We start from the raw sequence: 17,388 nt of genomic DNA, 5'->3' as shown, positions 1-17,388 counted from the left end.
AAGGGGAACTTTCACATATAGCCACTCAAAAATAGCATAATTACTCTCCATAGTTATAGTTTGATAATTATAATTCGTAGCTACATGTTATATGGAGGAGAGAGGCGAGCGAGACTGGGAGAGAGAGGAGAGAGGTGAGAGAGAAGGGGCAAAGAGTGGGAGAAAGGTGAACTGTATATGTATATAGGTTAGATAATTGTATATTATACATAAGTATTTGTATATATGGCAAGCGAGATTGGGAGAGGGAGGAGAGAGGCGAGCGAGACTGGGAGAGAGAGGAGAGAGGTGAGAGAGAAGGGCAAGAGTGGGAGAAAGGTGAACTGTATATGTATATAGGTTAGATAATTGTATATTATACATATGTATTTGTATATATGGCAAGCGAGATTGGGAGAGGGAGGAGAGAGGCGAGCGAGAGAGGGCAGAGAGTGGGAGAGAGGTAATTGTATATGTATATAGGTTAGACAATTGTATATTATACATATATATTTGTATATTCTGGGGAATTATACATATATAAATGTGGTAAATTATACAAACTCGAAGTCAGCCCGCGTAATTAATGTATAATGTTAGTCGTGAGTGGTAATTATAACAAACTATAGCTATGATGAGTAATTAAGTAGTATAAGTTTACTTAACAACGTAATTTTCCCTATTTTTAAACCTTTTCGAATAGTCCAAGAATTATTTTTGTCCTTTTCCGATTATTAAACTATCTTTTCTTAAAAGTAAGCGGTTAATTAATTTTTTTTTAATCTTTCCAAAAGCCTTCAATATATACTAAAAATGATTAAAAATAAAAAATAGTACTTGTATATAAAAATAAGCTAAATGCAAACGGGCACAATGCACCTAAAGACAGCAAACCGTTGGATTATTAAAAATACTTGAGACTGGTTGGAGGATTTGACAGAGAAGATAAAAAGAAACAAGTGCACGCAATAAATGTGAAACGAAAATAGGGCATATTCCATTACCAATTGTTGTCTTCTTGATGGGATTACGAGTTGTTGTACAGTTGCAATTCCAGCTAATGTTTATCTGAATTTGGCAGATCAATTCTATATTAGAGTGCAGGATTGCTTTGTAATTGCTATGTGAAACCCTAGAAATCGGGGTGATTGAATAAAGATCTAAAGATGTCTGAGAAAAAGAAGATGAGAAGTGAAGCCAGCAGCAGTAGCAGCAACAGTAATAGCATCACTGCTGGAAACGATTCTGTGGTTGTTGATGTTGGTCGACGTAGAAGCCCATGTGGTTACTGTAAATCTGGTGGTCCCACTAGTATCTCTCACGGTAATCCTATTTCTTTACTTTCCTCCATCTCCAATTCCATTGCCTTATCATTGAAAACTTGATCACAACTACCATTTTCATACACCTATAGTTTTTTTTTTTTTTTTGCCAGGAGCTTTATTAGTTTCGTTAGTAATTTGTTAGGATGTCTGAAACTTAGAGAAACACTAGATTTGGAGAAATCCTGATTTTCCTGAATGACTAATGATTGACTAGCCCCACGGTTGTGGTGACACAAAACTTGATATGTGGTTTAGGCGCATTTACATGCTCAAATCTGATGCAGAAAACACCTGGAATTTAAGTTGGGAGAAGGGTAGGAGTGCAGCTGATGCTTTCCACAATTTCTATTCTGTTCCCCAACTGTACAGGGGATTTCTTCATTATATGAGAGAAAAATCAAATGATTGAGTATTGAAATGAATAGAGCAAAATGAATGTATTTTTTTTTTCCTAATGTGCATTAAGTCATGAAACTAAAAGAAAATGAATCAGTTAAAGATAAATTACAACACTACAGTACAGCGGAACACTAAATTAACTCATAAGACGACATTTGCACTTGAAGTGCATGAACATACCAGAACTTCAGTTGGAGCTTTTTCCTAAATTTATATGCTTGATTTGCAGGATTATGGACACGCAGTCTGACAGTTGATGACTATCAAGGTTAGTAAATTAGCAGCCATTCATACTGCAGCACCCAGATTTTTCTTGTTTATTTAAACCCTTTATCTCTAATTGCCTGAGGCATGCTATTACCTGATATTATTAATTTACCTTTTCCTTTACCTCACTGATAGCTAATACACTAGTGGGATGTTTAGTTCTGGGCAATTAGGTAACTTGTTTTCTTTCTGAAAGAATACAATGACACCATATGGCATATGCTGTTTTGCGTTATGTCATTGCCTTCTTTATGTATACCCATATTGCAGTACTTATTGAATTTAAAATTTGTATGCTGTAATTTAAGTTCCATAAGCTATCTAAAAGACTTTGTAGCACATGCAGACACAACATCTCTTCTCATTGAGAATGCACACTCTCCCATGTATATTTTTTCATAGAAGCAACAGTCTGTCTTTCTCATGTGATTCTGGTCGCAGAGATGCTTTGCATTTGATGAATTTCCTTATCTATTTTGTTATATTGTTGTGCATTGGTTTTCCATTTTGTAGCTCTTCTAGATAGAGGATGGAGAAGATCTGGCTGTTTCTTATACAAACCAGAGATGGAAAAGACATGCTGTCCATCTTACACCATCCGTCTCAAAGAAAATGATTTTGTTCCTTCCAAAGAACAACGCCGAGTACTGAATCGAATGCAGAGGTATCTTAAACTTTCCCCTGTTCTTTATGATTGATAAGTTAATTCTAGTTAAATTTTGTGCTTGCGAATAAAACAGCATTGATTAGCGAAAAACCTTTAATTAACTCCGGGAAATGTCTAATACTGTGCCAATTCAAAGCATTATGGTTTGGGTACCACTAATGATGATAATGGATAAAAGGCAGTCTCACTAAATTGTTTCACCTTTGTCTGGGTCTGAATTGGAATCTTAACTCCATGATGTTCTTTTATTTAAATGATTCATATGGGTCACATATTTTTCAAGACTAATTTAACACTGTTTGGAAATTTCCGTGCTCCTGCATGTGGGACTGTCTTTTCTGTAAATGTGTGTTCAAAATGCATTTGAGAACACAGGAAAGTGTTCTAACTCTAAGCAATTAAGTGGTCATTGTGAAAACTACTGTTGTTGATTGTTGGTTCATCTGAAAGTAGGTGGTAATGTTTCCCTTGCTTCTGAAGCTTATATATGTTTTTCATAATTATCCTAATATCCTCAGTGAAGCTCTTTTCGTTTTATAGATTTGTTTTCTAGGATCTGTCATTACTGCGTCATATCACGCGGACGGACCATAAAGTGCCAATAGTGTAATACACTTGGACACTCCAATGCTTTAGCCATTGTCGAACTATAAAGGCAAGCTTGGACAGTTGGCCCAGTAACTGAGTTGCAGGGTTTTTTGGATGCTCTTAGGTTATAATGTGTGTGTGTGAGGGAGAGAGAGAGAGAGAGAGAAGATTAACTGTATTTGTAGTCCATCATAAGTTAAAGATGCCAAACTAGAAGAATCTAAAGATAACTGTATTTAGAGTTTGATTGTTGTTAATATCAAGTTCATTAATTCTAGTGTGTAATCTGTGACTCAACAAACATCAAAATTTAGGCATGATCTTTGGCTATTTTGGCATTCAATTTTGAGATATTTTTTTTTATAGATGATTCAGCTTGAATAAAATTGAATGTTTACTTGTTTAGGTTTCTGGATGGCACATTAGATAAAAGTTCAGATGAGTTGATGGATGCAACAGATACTTCAGGCGATTCACAAATCACTACCTCTAGTCAAAGTCGAAGCCTTGCAGCAACGAAGTCCTTGACAGGTAACCTTGAAGAAAAGTACAAAACTGAACTGTTGATCCCCCATATGGAAAGTCAGATAGATAATGCAGTACATGTGTGCATTGAAAGTGGGGATCTTTCTTCTGATTTTCAGTTTCCAAAAGCCTCTGTAAAAAAGGTTGCACCTGCGAAAAGAAAGTTATCCACTGAAGGGTCAGAGGATCTGTTATTTACCAGCAGCATCTCGTTCCAGATTGCAGCTACTTTAAGGCGACAAAGAAAAGGTGTTGAACATGAAAAATCATCACAATTGGGGGCTGGGGAAAGAGGGCAAGCCGCTGATACCCCAAAAGTTATTGCTGCAACACTAGCTACCCATCTAAACTCTCTAGCAGAATCATTGGGATTATTAGTTAGAGCTTGCAACGGACATATAAACTTTTATTCTTCCGAAAGACGAGTTGATAAAGATGCCATAGTCAGCAGCCATAATGAGTCGAAGCAATCCTCATCAGGAAGCTGTAGTAAAGAGAGCTTCTCATCAACAGCACATGAAAACCACGATCTCAAAAAGAGGAGGTTTGAGGTTCGTCTTAAAAGGTCCAGTTTTGATCCCGAAGAATATTCCTTGTATAGGAGGTACCAGATTAGAGTGCACAATGATTCTCCTGATGAAGTCGCTGAGAGCTCATACAGGAGATTTTTGGTTGATACACCCTTAATATTTGTTCCCCCATCGGGGGACCTTACTGTCCCCCCTTGTGGCTTTGGTTCTTTCCATCAGCAGTATCTGATTGATGGACGGTTAGTTGCAGTTGGTGTCATAGATATTCTCCCGAAGTGTTTGTCAAGTAAATATTTATTCTGGGATCCAGATCTTTCCTTCTTATCATTAGGTAAGTATTCAGCCCTTCAAGAAATAAGGTGGGTTACACAGAATCAAGTACATTGCCCTAGTCTCCAGTACTATTATCTGGGTTACTACATCCACTCCTGCAACAAAATGAGATACAAAGCAGCATACCGGCCTTCTGAGCTACTCTGCCCTTTGCGTTATCAGTAAGTTTCTCTTCTTTTTTAGCTTATGAACAGATTGTTAATTTGAGATTAAGGATAATATCCTTTTTTCTTTTAAAACTTTGCTATTCTGCTATCTATGTTTTAGGTAAATTCCAAGTGTTTCTCCTGTTCTAGATTTGCAAGTATTGTTTTTAGAGAAAGAAGGGTGCAGTGTCTTGAGGTTGCAGTATAAGTTAATAATTTTGGCCTGGTTCTGTTTAAGCAGAATATTTGGTCCACTCTTCTTTCTGCTTATGTAAAACTAGCATTTTACTGGTGCCTTGGGCAAGGACATTTTCAATTATCCTCATTTTCTTGAATTGATTTCTATTATTTTTATTAGGTAAGAAGCAAAAGAAAGGTCTAAGTTGCTTGGACTTCGGGCGCGGGTGTCCGATACGGGTGCGGATCTAGATGTCGGATCTTTTATGATCTAATTCTTAAGATTCGGGGATATGGATCCATGTATGGATATTGGTGCGAGGATTCGCCTAAAAATAATTAAAATATCTAAAAATAGAGTTATAAAACCTAAATTATGAGATATTTTGTGTAGAATTTGACGAGAACCCTGGAAGGAGATTAAAGGAAAATGAGTGGCATAGAAATTTCTATATAAAAGGTATTCCATTTTCTTCAATTTCATCTTAGCTTTTGTATTGATTATAGAAATCATTAAAACTGTCCAGGCTTTACCTATCGATTTTGGTCAAAGTACCCAAAAATGGTTGACCAAATCGGATAGGGGTCCCACACCCACACCCAAACCCATGTCGTGTCGACACGGGTGTGGCACCAAAAGTGAATAGTCCGAGCAACTTAGGGAAAGGTAAATAATTATGGTAAGGAGCAATTTAGTGAAATATAGATGATGGCTGAAGTTTATGTTAAAGAACAACTTAAGTTATCAAATCTTAAGCACTGTAAAAAGCTGAACTTCTAATTCATCCCATTGAAATAGAAAAGGGATACGAAGTCATTAGTTGGATATTAAAGGGATGTGACTGGGGTAAGTAAACACAATCTATTTGGCCAAATGGATAAAAGAGAGATTTTCCAAGTCTATTTGATGCTCCAATGGATACTCTTAAATCATAATTCTAATTATATAGATTATGATTCCACAAAAGAAAATTTTTGAAATTCCTTTTCGGTTTTTGAGTTCTCAACAACAAAAATCTATTTGGCCAAATGCATAAAAGAGAGTTTTTTCAAGTATATTGTGATTTTGAAGTATGCCCTCAGGCTACTATTGGTCTATGTTGCTCGGACTCTTCAAAAATGTCAAGAGGTGCGTGTCGGATTCGCCAAAAGTAGTGTATTTTTGGAGAATCCGACACGGGTGCGGCATCGAAAGTGAAGAGTCCGCGCAACTTAGCTATTGGTGTTGGGTAACATAGGCACCGTCTGTTGATGGGGCATGTTTATGTACAAATGCACACACTCACACACACACAGATTCCCTTGCAATACCATTAATAATAGGGACATTATTGTCATTAATCAAAAGTGGAGCTATACACCACTTCTTCAATCAGACCTGTCATTCCCTCTCTCTCTCTCTATCTCTCTTTCATTTCCTTTTCAAGCTGTCATTTCCCCTGCTTTTCCAATGACCGGTATAACCACGAAGTTTCAAGCATACAAGCTCTCATATACCTTACCAATCCTATTGAGGCACCAAAAGCCCTTACTAACAAGCGTGTAGAAAATAAGAGCTAGAAAGAACTAACTTGAAGTCAGACACCTTTCCACTGTTTTGTAGAATTAAAATAGGAATTTGCAGCTTGTCCTTGAGAAGGCTCAAAGGCAGGGGCATGAGAATTTATTCGACATAAACTGAGCTCTTGAAAGCCATGAATGCAGAATATTTTATGAGTTTGGAGTGGTTTGTCAGGGAGGGGGAATTGGAGAATCAGAAAGCAGTTGAAGCTCAGAAGGTTAAGTTTGACCGAGTATGTGTAGTTTTGGGTGCTAGTTTTTAAGCTATATCTCTGTTCCTGATGCATAGGTACAATTGGAAAGACAGTTTGTTGGAGTTGCCTTGAATATGGTTTTAGAGAAGAAGGGAAGAACATATTGCACAAGATGAAGAGATGCTGAGGTTCTCGAACTATGTGGCCAAGGATTTAATTAGTCAAAAATTAGCAACCACAGCAAATTCTAATTAACTTGCCTTGGATATAAACTCAATTTGTTATTATTTTTAATTTATTGCATCCAACAATGAACCAATCTTGTGGGTGTCAGCTCGGTTGCTTACGCAGTGGGAGTACGCAGTGGGAGAAAAAGGAGCATCCTGAAAGGGCTCTGGATAATGAAGTGAGCTTCTGGACTATGATAGATTAGTTGTACTTCAACTTGTTTTCTTCTTAAGAGAAAAATGACAATTTTGTCGGTAATGTAATTAGGGATAGGGAATTAACAGGGGTATTTTGGGTAAAGATAAAATGAGCATGAGTAGGTTAGGTATAAATCATGATGGGTAATTGTTCTGAGATCTTCATTTATTCCTCTTTGTTCAGAGATGACATTTGGCATTGCCATGTATGTGATTGACTGAGACCTGCTGGTTAACTGATGGCTAGTTATTTTGAATCAGTTGTTAAATAGATGGCGCAACTTCAATTTACCAAGAACATGACCGTAGATAGGAGGGTGGAAAGGTCGCACATAAGGTAGAAGGTCAGTAGGTAGTGGAACGTTGTCTTGCTTTTCGACAGGTTTAGGCTTAGTGGTATCTGTCGTAGTATTAGCCTATTCTTGTAGTGTCATGCTTTTGATTTCTGTCATCATCTGCTGTTTATGGTATTTCGGTAATTGCACTATTTTGTTGTGGACTTGTTACTGTTTCCTTATTAGTTGCTATGTTTTCTTTACTGTTGTTTTCCCTTTTCATACCTACTTCGATCTGTTGTACTTGAGCCGATGGTCCTCCGGAAATAGCCTCTCTAACTCCACTAGGTAAGGGTAAGGTCTGCGTACACCCTTCCCTGCCCAGAACCCCTTGTGGGATTTCACTGGGTATGTTGTTGTTAAATAGATGGCCTGATCTATTGTGGCATCTAGTGCGAGTCAGTGAGTGACTTGGAGCCTAGTCTGTATGCACCTTATATGCTAATAAGCTTCATTATGTCATTTTCCGTTGTGGCCTTGGCTTAGTATTGGACAATAGCAGAAAAAGTAATGGGAATAATCTTTATAATTATCTTTTACAATATCATGACTAGTTTTAAAAGTGCTAAATATGTGTATTGCTATCTAGTCCTACGCAATAAAAGTGCCATCAATAAGAAATATAAAAAAAGTATAGTTGAAGGTTTAACACTTTTCTAGTTGTAGCTGACAAGTTGTTGTGTCATGTGGAAAATCAAGCCCGTTGACTGCCCGATCTTATCATCTAGTCAGTCCCTAGTACTAGTTTCAACCAACTGAGCCAGTATGAGAGCCTGACTGACAAATCTCTTTTTGGATAATTTAAGGCTCATGTTATCTTTAACCCTTTTTTGTGCGTGTAATTGCTGGAACCCCAAAATGTTGAGGTTTATCCTGTTGGAAAATCAAGCCACACAGCACTTCTTATGTAGGTAGCTTTAATAATTTAGCCAGCGGGAGCATGAACTTCAGCTGTTTCTATATTGTTAATTAATGTGTTGTTTTAAATGATAATCGTTTTTCTTGTTGAATAGTAAGTATCATTCACCAATACCTGATATTGCAGAGCCTTGGTCAGATGGATTTTCATACCAGCCCTAATTTTCTTTTTTCAACTGATGATATTTTCCTCTGATTAGGTGGGTTCCATTTGATGTTGCCAAGCCACTGCTCGACATGAAATCGTACATGGTTTTATCTGATTTTGCCACACAAAATGGACAGCCTCTTCGTCCTAGTAACCTTGAAAATTATGAGGAGCAAAATGATCAACAACACTTTCACGGATCAAATGATATTTCTGTTGGCGAGGATGAGGAAATGGATGAATTTAATTATGAAGATTCAGATGAGGAATTGGTTGCTGAGAGCAGTAACATCCATCTGCCCAAAGTAGAAGACAAAGATGTTGGTAGCATTTTGATTGGGTTGAAGGAAGTTCGTCTGAGATACAAAGTAATGCTAATTGACCTGTCACAATAACTTCCCTTTGCGCTAAATTATGTAGTCCTAATTATAGTTGCTTTAAACCGAAAAATGTGGATCACAAATGAAGTTGTTTCTTAAAATTATGTGCTTTGAAATGAAAAATGACACACAAATGAGAGATAGAGAAACGCAAAGAAGTATCAAGTTCTGAGTTGGTTCCCAAGATGGTTATCCCATTGAAAAATTAGGCCTTAAAGATTGAGAGAGTTGATATGCTGCTACTTTTTAAGTCTGCTTGCATGTATTTGCAACTCTTAGTACGAAAAGGATTGCTTCAGTAAGCATACTATTAGGGAAAATCATGCAAAGATATTCTTTTCCAGCTTCTTTTACCTGTTTTGTGCTTATTGGTAACCAGGGGCAGAGCCAGCCTTCTAGGAGGGGGTTCATCCAAACCCCCTTCGGTGGAAAAAATTACTATTTATACATGGTTAAAATTATTTTTTATGTATATATAGTAGATGTTGAACCCCCTTCGGTGTGTTCGTGTGTTCAGTTCTTCAGATTTTGAACCCCCTTATTAATTGTCCTAGCTCCGCCACTGTTGGTAACTGGGTTTTTTTTTTATTTTTTATAAGGATTTGAGGCAAGCTTTTGGTTCCGGTGAAAGGCGGTATATGGAGACTCAACTGCACAGATACATGAGGGCTGTTGGTGCAGAGCTCTCTGAACGAATGGTTTATTCGTTGGGTTAACTCTTCAATGTGTAATACAATTTGTAGAATTTCAATGCAAAAAGTTCTTGTCCTCATTGGGAATATCATGTCCTTCTCGAGTTGTTGGTAGAGCTAGGGAGCCTGAGACAGCTGCCAGAAGTTGGTTCTTCAACCGTGTATTCCTTGGTGTGTTTGGGAGATTCAAACTAGAGGAGAATTAGTACTTTTAACTGTTCAATTAAGCTTCATTGTGCATTTGTCATAACATAGAGATTTGCAGTTGGTACGTACCGCTCTGCTAGTCGGCCTGGTCAAACAAGGATCAGATTTGGGTGGAACTACTCAATATGGTACTTTATTGGAAATCTTTAAGGATTATATGGCTGTCTTTACCTCTTTTCCATGTTTAAAATGATAGCAGAACCTTCTTCATCTAGCGTCCTTGCAATGCAATACTAATTTTAATACAAGGTTCATGAAATATAACGAATATTCACCACGCATCTTATATTCGCATGAATAGCTGACTAAGAATATTTCGACAACAATACCTCTAATCGTTATCAGGACGATAGTACCTCCTAAGAGCTAAGAAAGTGTGATTTGAAGCTTAACACCTTTTTGGCGGATGGCCAAGTGTTTTCTTCAACTTAATTTTGTGAGATCAAGAACTTCTGTTGATAATCGCATTATGTAGATCGTTGTGAGTGTTTCTTCAACGTAATTCCGTTTATTTGAGATTTAATAATAACTTTCTTTTTTGGATTGAATTATTTAAGTTATCAACATAATCATTTTTTTGTTGTTTTCGTTGATTGAATTGTTTGATTATCAAAACAAAAAAAATGGTACAAAGTGTTTTTCTACTCCACTTGTTTGGTATAGAATGTTCATAGCTCTTTTAGTTAAGGCGCCCAACAATTGAGTTTTGTAGCTTAGGTAAGCATCTGCGAGAGGTCTTGTGGTGCATCCATTTAGAACAACTCTTAAAACGAGCCCCTTTTTACTAATAAGAACGCAGAAGCAAAATGACTTGCGCGAATGACGTTTTCTTCTCTACCCTCTCCTCAACAAAGGCCAAGGGAGAGACTGCAACCCATTTCTTTGGTAGCTCTTTTGATTTCCCAAGGATAGCAGTAACTGGGTCAAAGCCTGCTTTCTTCGCTTCGCAAATGAGAGAGGAAGTCAGAGGAAAAATAACATACAAGCACGGAAGCGTATGGTATGACTTCAAACATGATAGACTGGCATTTTCCATATTATTCAGAGCAAGTCCAATCGTGTAACTCTGAGGAGTTCTGATCTTGATATAAATTATTCATGAAAAATTGTGACGAATTCAAAGATAATACTCAGTTATGATTGTGATATGAATTATGCATGGAAAAATTAGGTGAATATACATATGGTAGATTGAGATTTACAAAATTATCAAGTTTAAGTTTTGATCTTTAATGTCTAACCTTCTATAATTCTGAGATGAGTTACATATATGAGAAATCTAAGATGAACTCAAACATAATAAACTGAGATTTACTATATTTTCAAGTGTGAGATTAGTCTTGTATCCTTGACTTTCTCTAATCCTGATATGACTTGTACACAAATGAAAATACTAAGGATGAATTTAGACTTGATAAATTACGATATGTTATTTTTTCAATCCTAAGTTGAGTCTTGTATGTATAGCCTTCTTTGATCCTGAAATTTGTAGCCAGTGAAATTTTATTGATAAATCCATATTAAATTTTGGATTAATCCATAAATTCATGATATATCGACCAAGTCAAATTACTAGTTAATAAGGTCGGATTAATATTTAAGTCAAAATATATGACTTAAATAAAATTCAAATTACATTTGGGTCAGTCCATTAAGTTGACAAGACGAGCCCAACTCATATTCTTCAAGCCCAAGTACCAAAATTGCTTGGACAAAAATACCCCTAAAACCCTAGCTCAAGCCTATATAAAGAGGTCTTCATAAGAACAAAAGAAGGAGGAAGAAAAAGAAGAAGACACATAGAAATACATAGAGAATCCTTGCTCTTCGGTGGTGATCTGCAAGTCTTCCGCATACAAAGAAGTCTTTGCTCCAAGTGTTGAGCCGCAAGTACAAAGAAGTCTTCGCTCCAAAAGTTGAGCCGCAAGTATTCCATCAAATCAAGAACATCATTGAAGAGAATAATCAGGGGATTACATATCTTTTCTTAATTTTTTTATAAAGATTGTAACCTTCGCATAAATTCAAATACAAATACTGTTGTTTGCTTGCTATTTTCCTTTCTTGTTTGTTGTATTTCAGGATTGAAACTTTAGACGCATACAAATTAGCACGCCCAGTGGGACAATCTTTACCTATCATCTCTTCTCTTCAAGAAAATCAAAGTTCAAAAACGCCGAGATGACTTTCAAGAAGATCAACTCAAAATCTGCATATGCATCTAAATCCGAATCTGCATCTGTATCCGCATCTGGATCTGGATCTGCATCTGCATCCACAAAAATTGATGTATCCAAATTTTGCATTGCTGTGGAAAACATCCTTGATATTACTGCGGGGAACATGAGACGTGTCACAAGGAACCAAGCCAAATTACTAGGACAACAAGCCTCTCGAGTGTCGTTCGAATCTGCTATTGTCTTTGGTTCATCTCCAAAAAGTGTAAAGTTGTCTGCAAAAGCCGCAAAAAATGACATCGCCGAAATGGTTGAGAGGGTTTTTGCCCAATTGAGCCTATCCACATCTAAAAAATCATTCACTTCAGCCGACAATGATATCTTAAGCACTGGATCTACTCAGCATAACATATCTGCATCTCATGTCATGGAAAATCGACGTTGTTCTCCATCATCTACAATGGTGATGCAAGCGATGGTGATCGAAACTTTCACCATAGAAGAACAACTTGCAAATTTGACAAAAGCAGTTGAAGACCTATCAAAGTACATCAAAGGTCAAGACGTCCAAATTACCAAGTTGACAAACATGATGGAGAATATGGAGGAAAGAGAATCCACTCAATTATGTGCAAAGCTTCATGAAACTCAGCAGAAAATAGAGTCCTCCGCAAAACAAAAAACAACCATCAATGAGTTTCAAGTGTCTGCCGAAGGTCTATTCCTATTGACAAATTGAAGGAATTCATCAAAGAGGCTATCAAAGATATATCTGAGTGCACATCCAAGTCTCCTCTCACATATGTAAAGTCGTATTCTCAAAGAATTGATAACCTAAAAATACATGTTGGCTATCAACCTCCTAAGTTACAGCAATTCGACGGCAATGGAAATCCAAAACAACATGTAACACACTTTGTTGAAACATTCAATAATGCTGGAACATATGGTGATTATCTTGTTAAGCAGTTTGTTAGATCTCTCACATGAATTGCTTTTGAATGGTACATAGATCTTGGATCTAGTTCCATCGATAGTTGGAAGCAGATGGAGCAACAATTTCTTAAGCGTTTTTATAGCATAAGACGTGTTGTGAGCATGATAGAGATTGCAAATGTCCGTCAAAGGAATGATGAACAAGTCATTGATTTCATAAATCGCTGGAGGAGCTTGAGCCTTAACTACAAAGATCGCCTTAGTGAAACTTTTGGGATCGAAATATGCATCCAAGGTATGCATTAGGGTCTTCGTTACATATTGCAAAACATAAATCCTAAAACGTTTGAAGAACTAGCAACGCGTGCTCATGATATGGAACTGAGTATGCCTTCAAATGGAGATCAAGAATTGTCCAACTTCGAAACTTACAAAAGAAAAATAATTGACATTGAGGATGATGACAAGTTTTCATCCGAAATCGAAATTGAAGAGTCTATGTAAGTCGACATGATCCTTGATGTACGAGCCTAAACTGCAAATCATAATGCTCATCGACGCACAAGCCTAAAATACATGTCATGAAACTCATCAAATTTAAGCTAAATTTTCAAGCTCCAAAGCTCCTCAAATTCGAGTTAAGTCTTCAAATCAAAATACTCCTAGCTCATCAAATTCGAGCCAAGTCTTCATGGCATAAAGCTTATCAAATCCGAGCTAAATCTCCATGTCGTGAAGCTCGTTGAGTTCAAGCTAAGTATTCAAGTCACGAGGCTTCTCAAATTTATGCAAAATCTTCAAGTTTCAAAGCTCATCAAATTCGAGCAAAATCTTCAAATCAAAATGCTCATTCACACAAGTCAAAATACATATATGTCATGAAGCACATCAAATTCGAGAACAAAAAATCTTCAAATCAAAATGTTACTCGATGCACGAGCCTAAAATGCATGTCATAAAGTTCATCAAATTCTGTTGAATCTTTAAGTTTCAAAGCTCATCAAATTCGAGCAAAATCTTCAAGTAAAAAAATATAGGCTTAAGTCATCTACGGCCCCTTAAAGTTGTCCGCATAATTCACTTAGACACCTCAACTAGGACTAGTACCTATTAAACACCTCTACCCTCTCGAATTTGAACCATTTAGACACTTTTTACCGACGTGGCACAAAAAGTGTAATTCACATCTTGGTGAGAGCGTGAAATTAATATTTTAACATTTTTCCTTTTCCTTTTAAATCTTTCTTTTATTTTCTCATTATTTTTTTTTAACAATAACAATCTTTTTATTTTTCTTCTCTTCCAAGACCATACACCTGCTGCAACCACTTTTCTTCACAAATTCATCGCCATTTTTTTTACAAATTTTCCTGTTTTTTTTTTTTTTTTTAATCTTCTCATCATTGTCTACTTCCATCATCTTTTTTCTGGAAAAAGATGGAGATCACCATCCACAATTTTTTGTCGAAAAAATGGAGATGTCTTCTTTGCCGGAAAAAATGAAAAATCATTATTCAAATATTTTCTCTCTCCCTCTTCACCTCTCCCCCCAGACACCACCTTGACCCACACCCCTTCTTCCTCACAAATCAGAGTCGAAACAGAGAAAAACAAAAAAACAATTTTTAAATCAAAATAAACAAAGGAAGAATGGATCTTTGAAGAAAACACTATCAATTTAGATGGAAATAATGGAAATAAGAAAGAAGGCATGAAGAGAAATAAAAATGATAAATTCATACGTTATATATGTTAAAATCTCTAATTTTTCTAAATCGAGAATTAACAATGGTGGAACGGTTAGAGAAAGAGAAGAAAGTGAGAGGCTTGCGGTGGGGTGGGGTGGGGGTGGGGTGAGGGGTGTATAATTTCTTTCCTTTTTTTAGTTATTTTTTTCAAGTTTAAAGTCTTTTCCTTTAAGATTTTGACTTGTTTTAATTTTAAAATTTATTTTTATAATTATTTTAAATTAAAATGCCATATGTTTTTATTTGATTTGCTATTTTGCCACATCATATGCATGTGTATTATACGCACTTTCTCTTTTGACTAAGTGTCAGAAAAATGTTCAATCGGTATTTATTTTTTAAGGTTGAAGTGTCTAATAGGAAACAAGGTTTGTTGAGGTGTCTAAATGAATTATACGGACAACTTTAAGGGGCCACATATGACTTAAGCCAAAAATATATGTCATGAAGCTCATAAAATTCGTGCTAAGTCTCAAGTTTTGAAGCTCTTCATATTTGAGCTAAGTTTTCAAATCATGATGCTTCTCAAATGCGAGCAAGTTTTCAAGTCAGAAAAGCTCCATGAAAATGAGTTAAATCTTCAAATTGTTAATTTTAGCCCTCATGAGTTTAAATCTATATGGTCCAAAAAATTCAATAGGTTAAAAACCTTGAAATAAGTGGCCTAGAAAAATTAGATGAAAAAAAAACTCACATGTTTTGCATTGAAGTGTAAAGTAAATACATTTTATTGCTTCAAAATTACAAGAGTTTTTACACATCATAAGTAAGGGATGAAAAAAAATGGACATATCATCCCATACAAAAAGTCTAAGTAGAAAATAAAAATCAAACATCAAGAAGTGGTTTGTCAACTCGTCTTGGATGTCTTCATCAAGTTCGCATCACCTTTCATCAAACATCATTGCTTCAAATATTTTTATGGGTCGATGCAGCCATAAGCGAGCTTCTATCTTTGACATGGGAGCATATTTTGAAGTTTGATTAAATGAGTTGATAATGTGACAAGTAGTTCCTCTCCATAATTAGGACAAACTGCGGCAAAATCTCTTTCTCGCCAAAGCCAAAACTACAGAGGAAGAGGTACAAAGTGTGATTCATCGCTAAGCTTCAATTTAGAGGAAGATACACTAAGTGTTGTTCTCACCAAAGCCGCAATTGTAAAAGAAGAGGCACCAAGTGTGGTTCGTCATCAAAGTTGAAACTACAAAAGAAGAGACATCATCGTCGAAGCCGCAACTGCAAAAAAAAGATATTTCACGTGTAGTTCGTCATCAAAGCCACAACTCTAAAAGAAGATGATCCATGTATGATTCGTTATCAAAGCCATAGTTGTAAAGGAAGATGTACTAAGTGTGGTTCGTCGCTAAAGCCACAATTGCAAAAGAGGAGGCACCAAGTGTGGTTCGTCATCAAAGTTGAAACTACAAAAGTAGATGCATCATGTGTGACCGCAAATGCAAAATAAAATGCACCAAGTGTAGTTTGTCGTCAAAGCCGCAGTTACAAAAGAAGATGCACTAAGTGTGGTACATCTCCACCAAAGCCATAATCGCTAAAATATTACACCAAGTATGATTCGTCGTCAAAATCGCAACTACAAATGAAGATGCACCAAGTGATTCCTCGTCAATTATGGATTACCCCTCATTTTTATGGTGTGATATTGAGACTGTCTTCGGTTCATCGTAAACCTACAAAAAAAAGAAGGAAAAGTGATGTGTCTCACGGTGCCAATTGCACGAAGGTTCAAATCGGCATGGTGAAAATTGTGGCATATGCTCTCGCGCTCGTCATGATGAATATGGCTGTATTGACTTAAGAGATTCTTGTTCTTTCTCCATGTATATGATGACAAAATTCTCAATCAATATGCGGCTCTTCGACGAAGATGCAGAGAAGTGAACTCATCGATGTTGTCCAAAGTCAATTGGATCGCTACCTTTAAAAATATCAATTTTGGTGAATTCATAAGAACTTTGACTTTATTTTTGGATAGGTTGTAGACTTAAGAGTCTATTTTCTATCGAATCAAGTCGCTCTCCCATTCGAGCTCTCCTACACCAAGATGGAAACGTTTTGGTGAGACTCCACAATCTGCAAAACAATAATGACAGAATTGAAGACCAGCTTCAAAAATTTATTCTCATCAATCCATGAAGAGTTTTACCTTGATTTTTGGATATGATGTAGACTTTGATGTCTAGTTTCTATAGAAATAAGTCGCTCATCATTCGGAATCTCCTACACCAAGATAGAGACGTTTTGGTGGGACTGCATAGAGCTATAAAAAAAAGAAGACAGATTTGATAGCAAATTTCAAAAATAAATTTCCGCCAATTTAGAAGGGTTTTGATTTTGAATTTCGGATATGTCGTATCCCTTTGAGTTTAGTTTCTGGAACATCAAACGAATCATGATTTCGATATTTCTACAACAAGTTATGAATTTTCTGCCGCAGGCGTGCTCTCCTGAAAAAAAAGTGACGAAAATTGGGTTTGGTATGCCTCAAGTTCAGAATCAATCATTGTAATAGCATGTGTATTTATAGAAATCAAAAGTACATAAATTGTGTTCCTACAATTTATGAAAAAACCATATTTAAAACAAAATTATGGTAAAATTTCCTAGGAACCAAATTATGGTAAGTTTCTATAGGAATCAAGTTATGAAAAATTCCTTTAAATTCAAGTTGTGGAAAATTTCCATTGGAATCAAATATGGAAAGTTTT

General features: G+C 36.3%; 2 protein-coding genes across 2 annotated transcripts; both read left to right on the top strand.

Annotated features, from left to right (window-relative positions):
• Positions 1 to 853: 853 nt before the first annotated feature.
• LOC102605228 (arginyl-tRNA--protein transferase 2-like) lies at positions 854 to 10,056 on the top strand. The gene is made up of 6 exons (XM_006338793.2): positions 854 to 1,302; positions 1,933 to 1,971; positions 2,484 to 2,634; positions 3,632 to 4,774; positions 8,569 to 8,884; positions 9,496 to 10,056. The coding sequence occupies exons 1-6, from the start codon at positions 1,146 to 1,148 to the stop codon at positions 9,610 to 9,612; spliced, it is 1,923 nt and encodes a 640-aa protein (XP_006338855.1). The 5' UTR covers positions 854 to 1,145; the 3' UTR covers positions 9,613 to 10,056.
• Positions 10,057 to 10,601: 545 nt separating this feature from the next.
• LOC107060578 (60S ribosomal protein L2, mitochondrial-like) lies at positions 10,602 to 11,980 on the top strand. Its single transcript, XM_015308600.1, has 2 exons — positions 10,602 to 10,795; positions 11,878 to 11,980. Exons 1-2 carry the CDS (start codon positions 10,602 to 10,604, stop codon positions 11,978 to 11,980), a joined length of 297 nt encoding a protein of 98 aa, XP_015164086.1.
• The last annotated feature ends 5,408 nt before the right edge of the window (positions 11,981 to 17,388 follow it).

The sequence above is a fragment of the Solanum tuberosum genome, unplaced genomic scaffold, assembly GCF_000226075.1.
Source record: "Solanum tuberosum cultivar DM 1-3 516 R44 unplaced genomic scaffold, SolTub_3.0 scf00005, whole genome shotgun sequence".
NCBI classification, from domain to species: domain Eukaryota; kingdom Viridiplantae; phylum Streptophyta; class Magnoliopsida; order Solanales; family Solanaceae; genus Solanum; species Solanum tuberosum.
The sequence above is the reverse complement of the archived record's forward strand: the minus strand, read 5'-3'. Positions and strand labels throughout refer to the sequence as shown.

Coding starts and splice junctions, on each gene's coding strand:
- LOC102605228 (XM_006338793.2), top strand. CDS start 1,146: ATGTCTGAGAAAAAGAAGATGAGAAGTGAAGCCAGCAGCAGTAGCAGC. Junction 1,303..1,932: donor TCCCACTAGTATCTCTCACG/GTAATCCTATTT, acceptor CTTGATTTGCAG/GATTATGGACACGCAGTCTG. Junction 1,972..2,483: donor GACAGTTGATGACTATCAAG/GTTAGTAAATTA, acceptor TCCATTTTGTAG/CTCTTCTAGATAGAGGATGG.
- LOC107060578 (XM_015308600.1), top strand. CDS start 10,602: ATGACTTGCGCGAATGACGTTTTCTTCTCTACCCTCTCCTCAACAAAG. Junction 10,796..11,877: donor TACAAGCACGGAAGCGTATG/GTATGACTTCAA, acceptor GTTGTATTTCAG/GATTGAAACTTTAGACGCAT.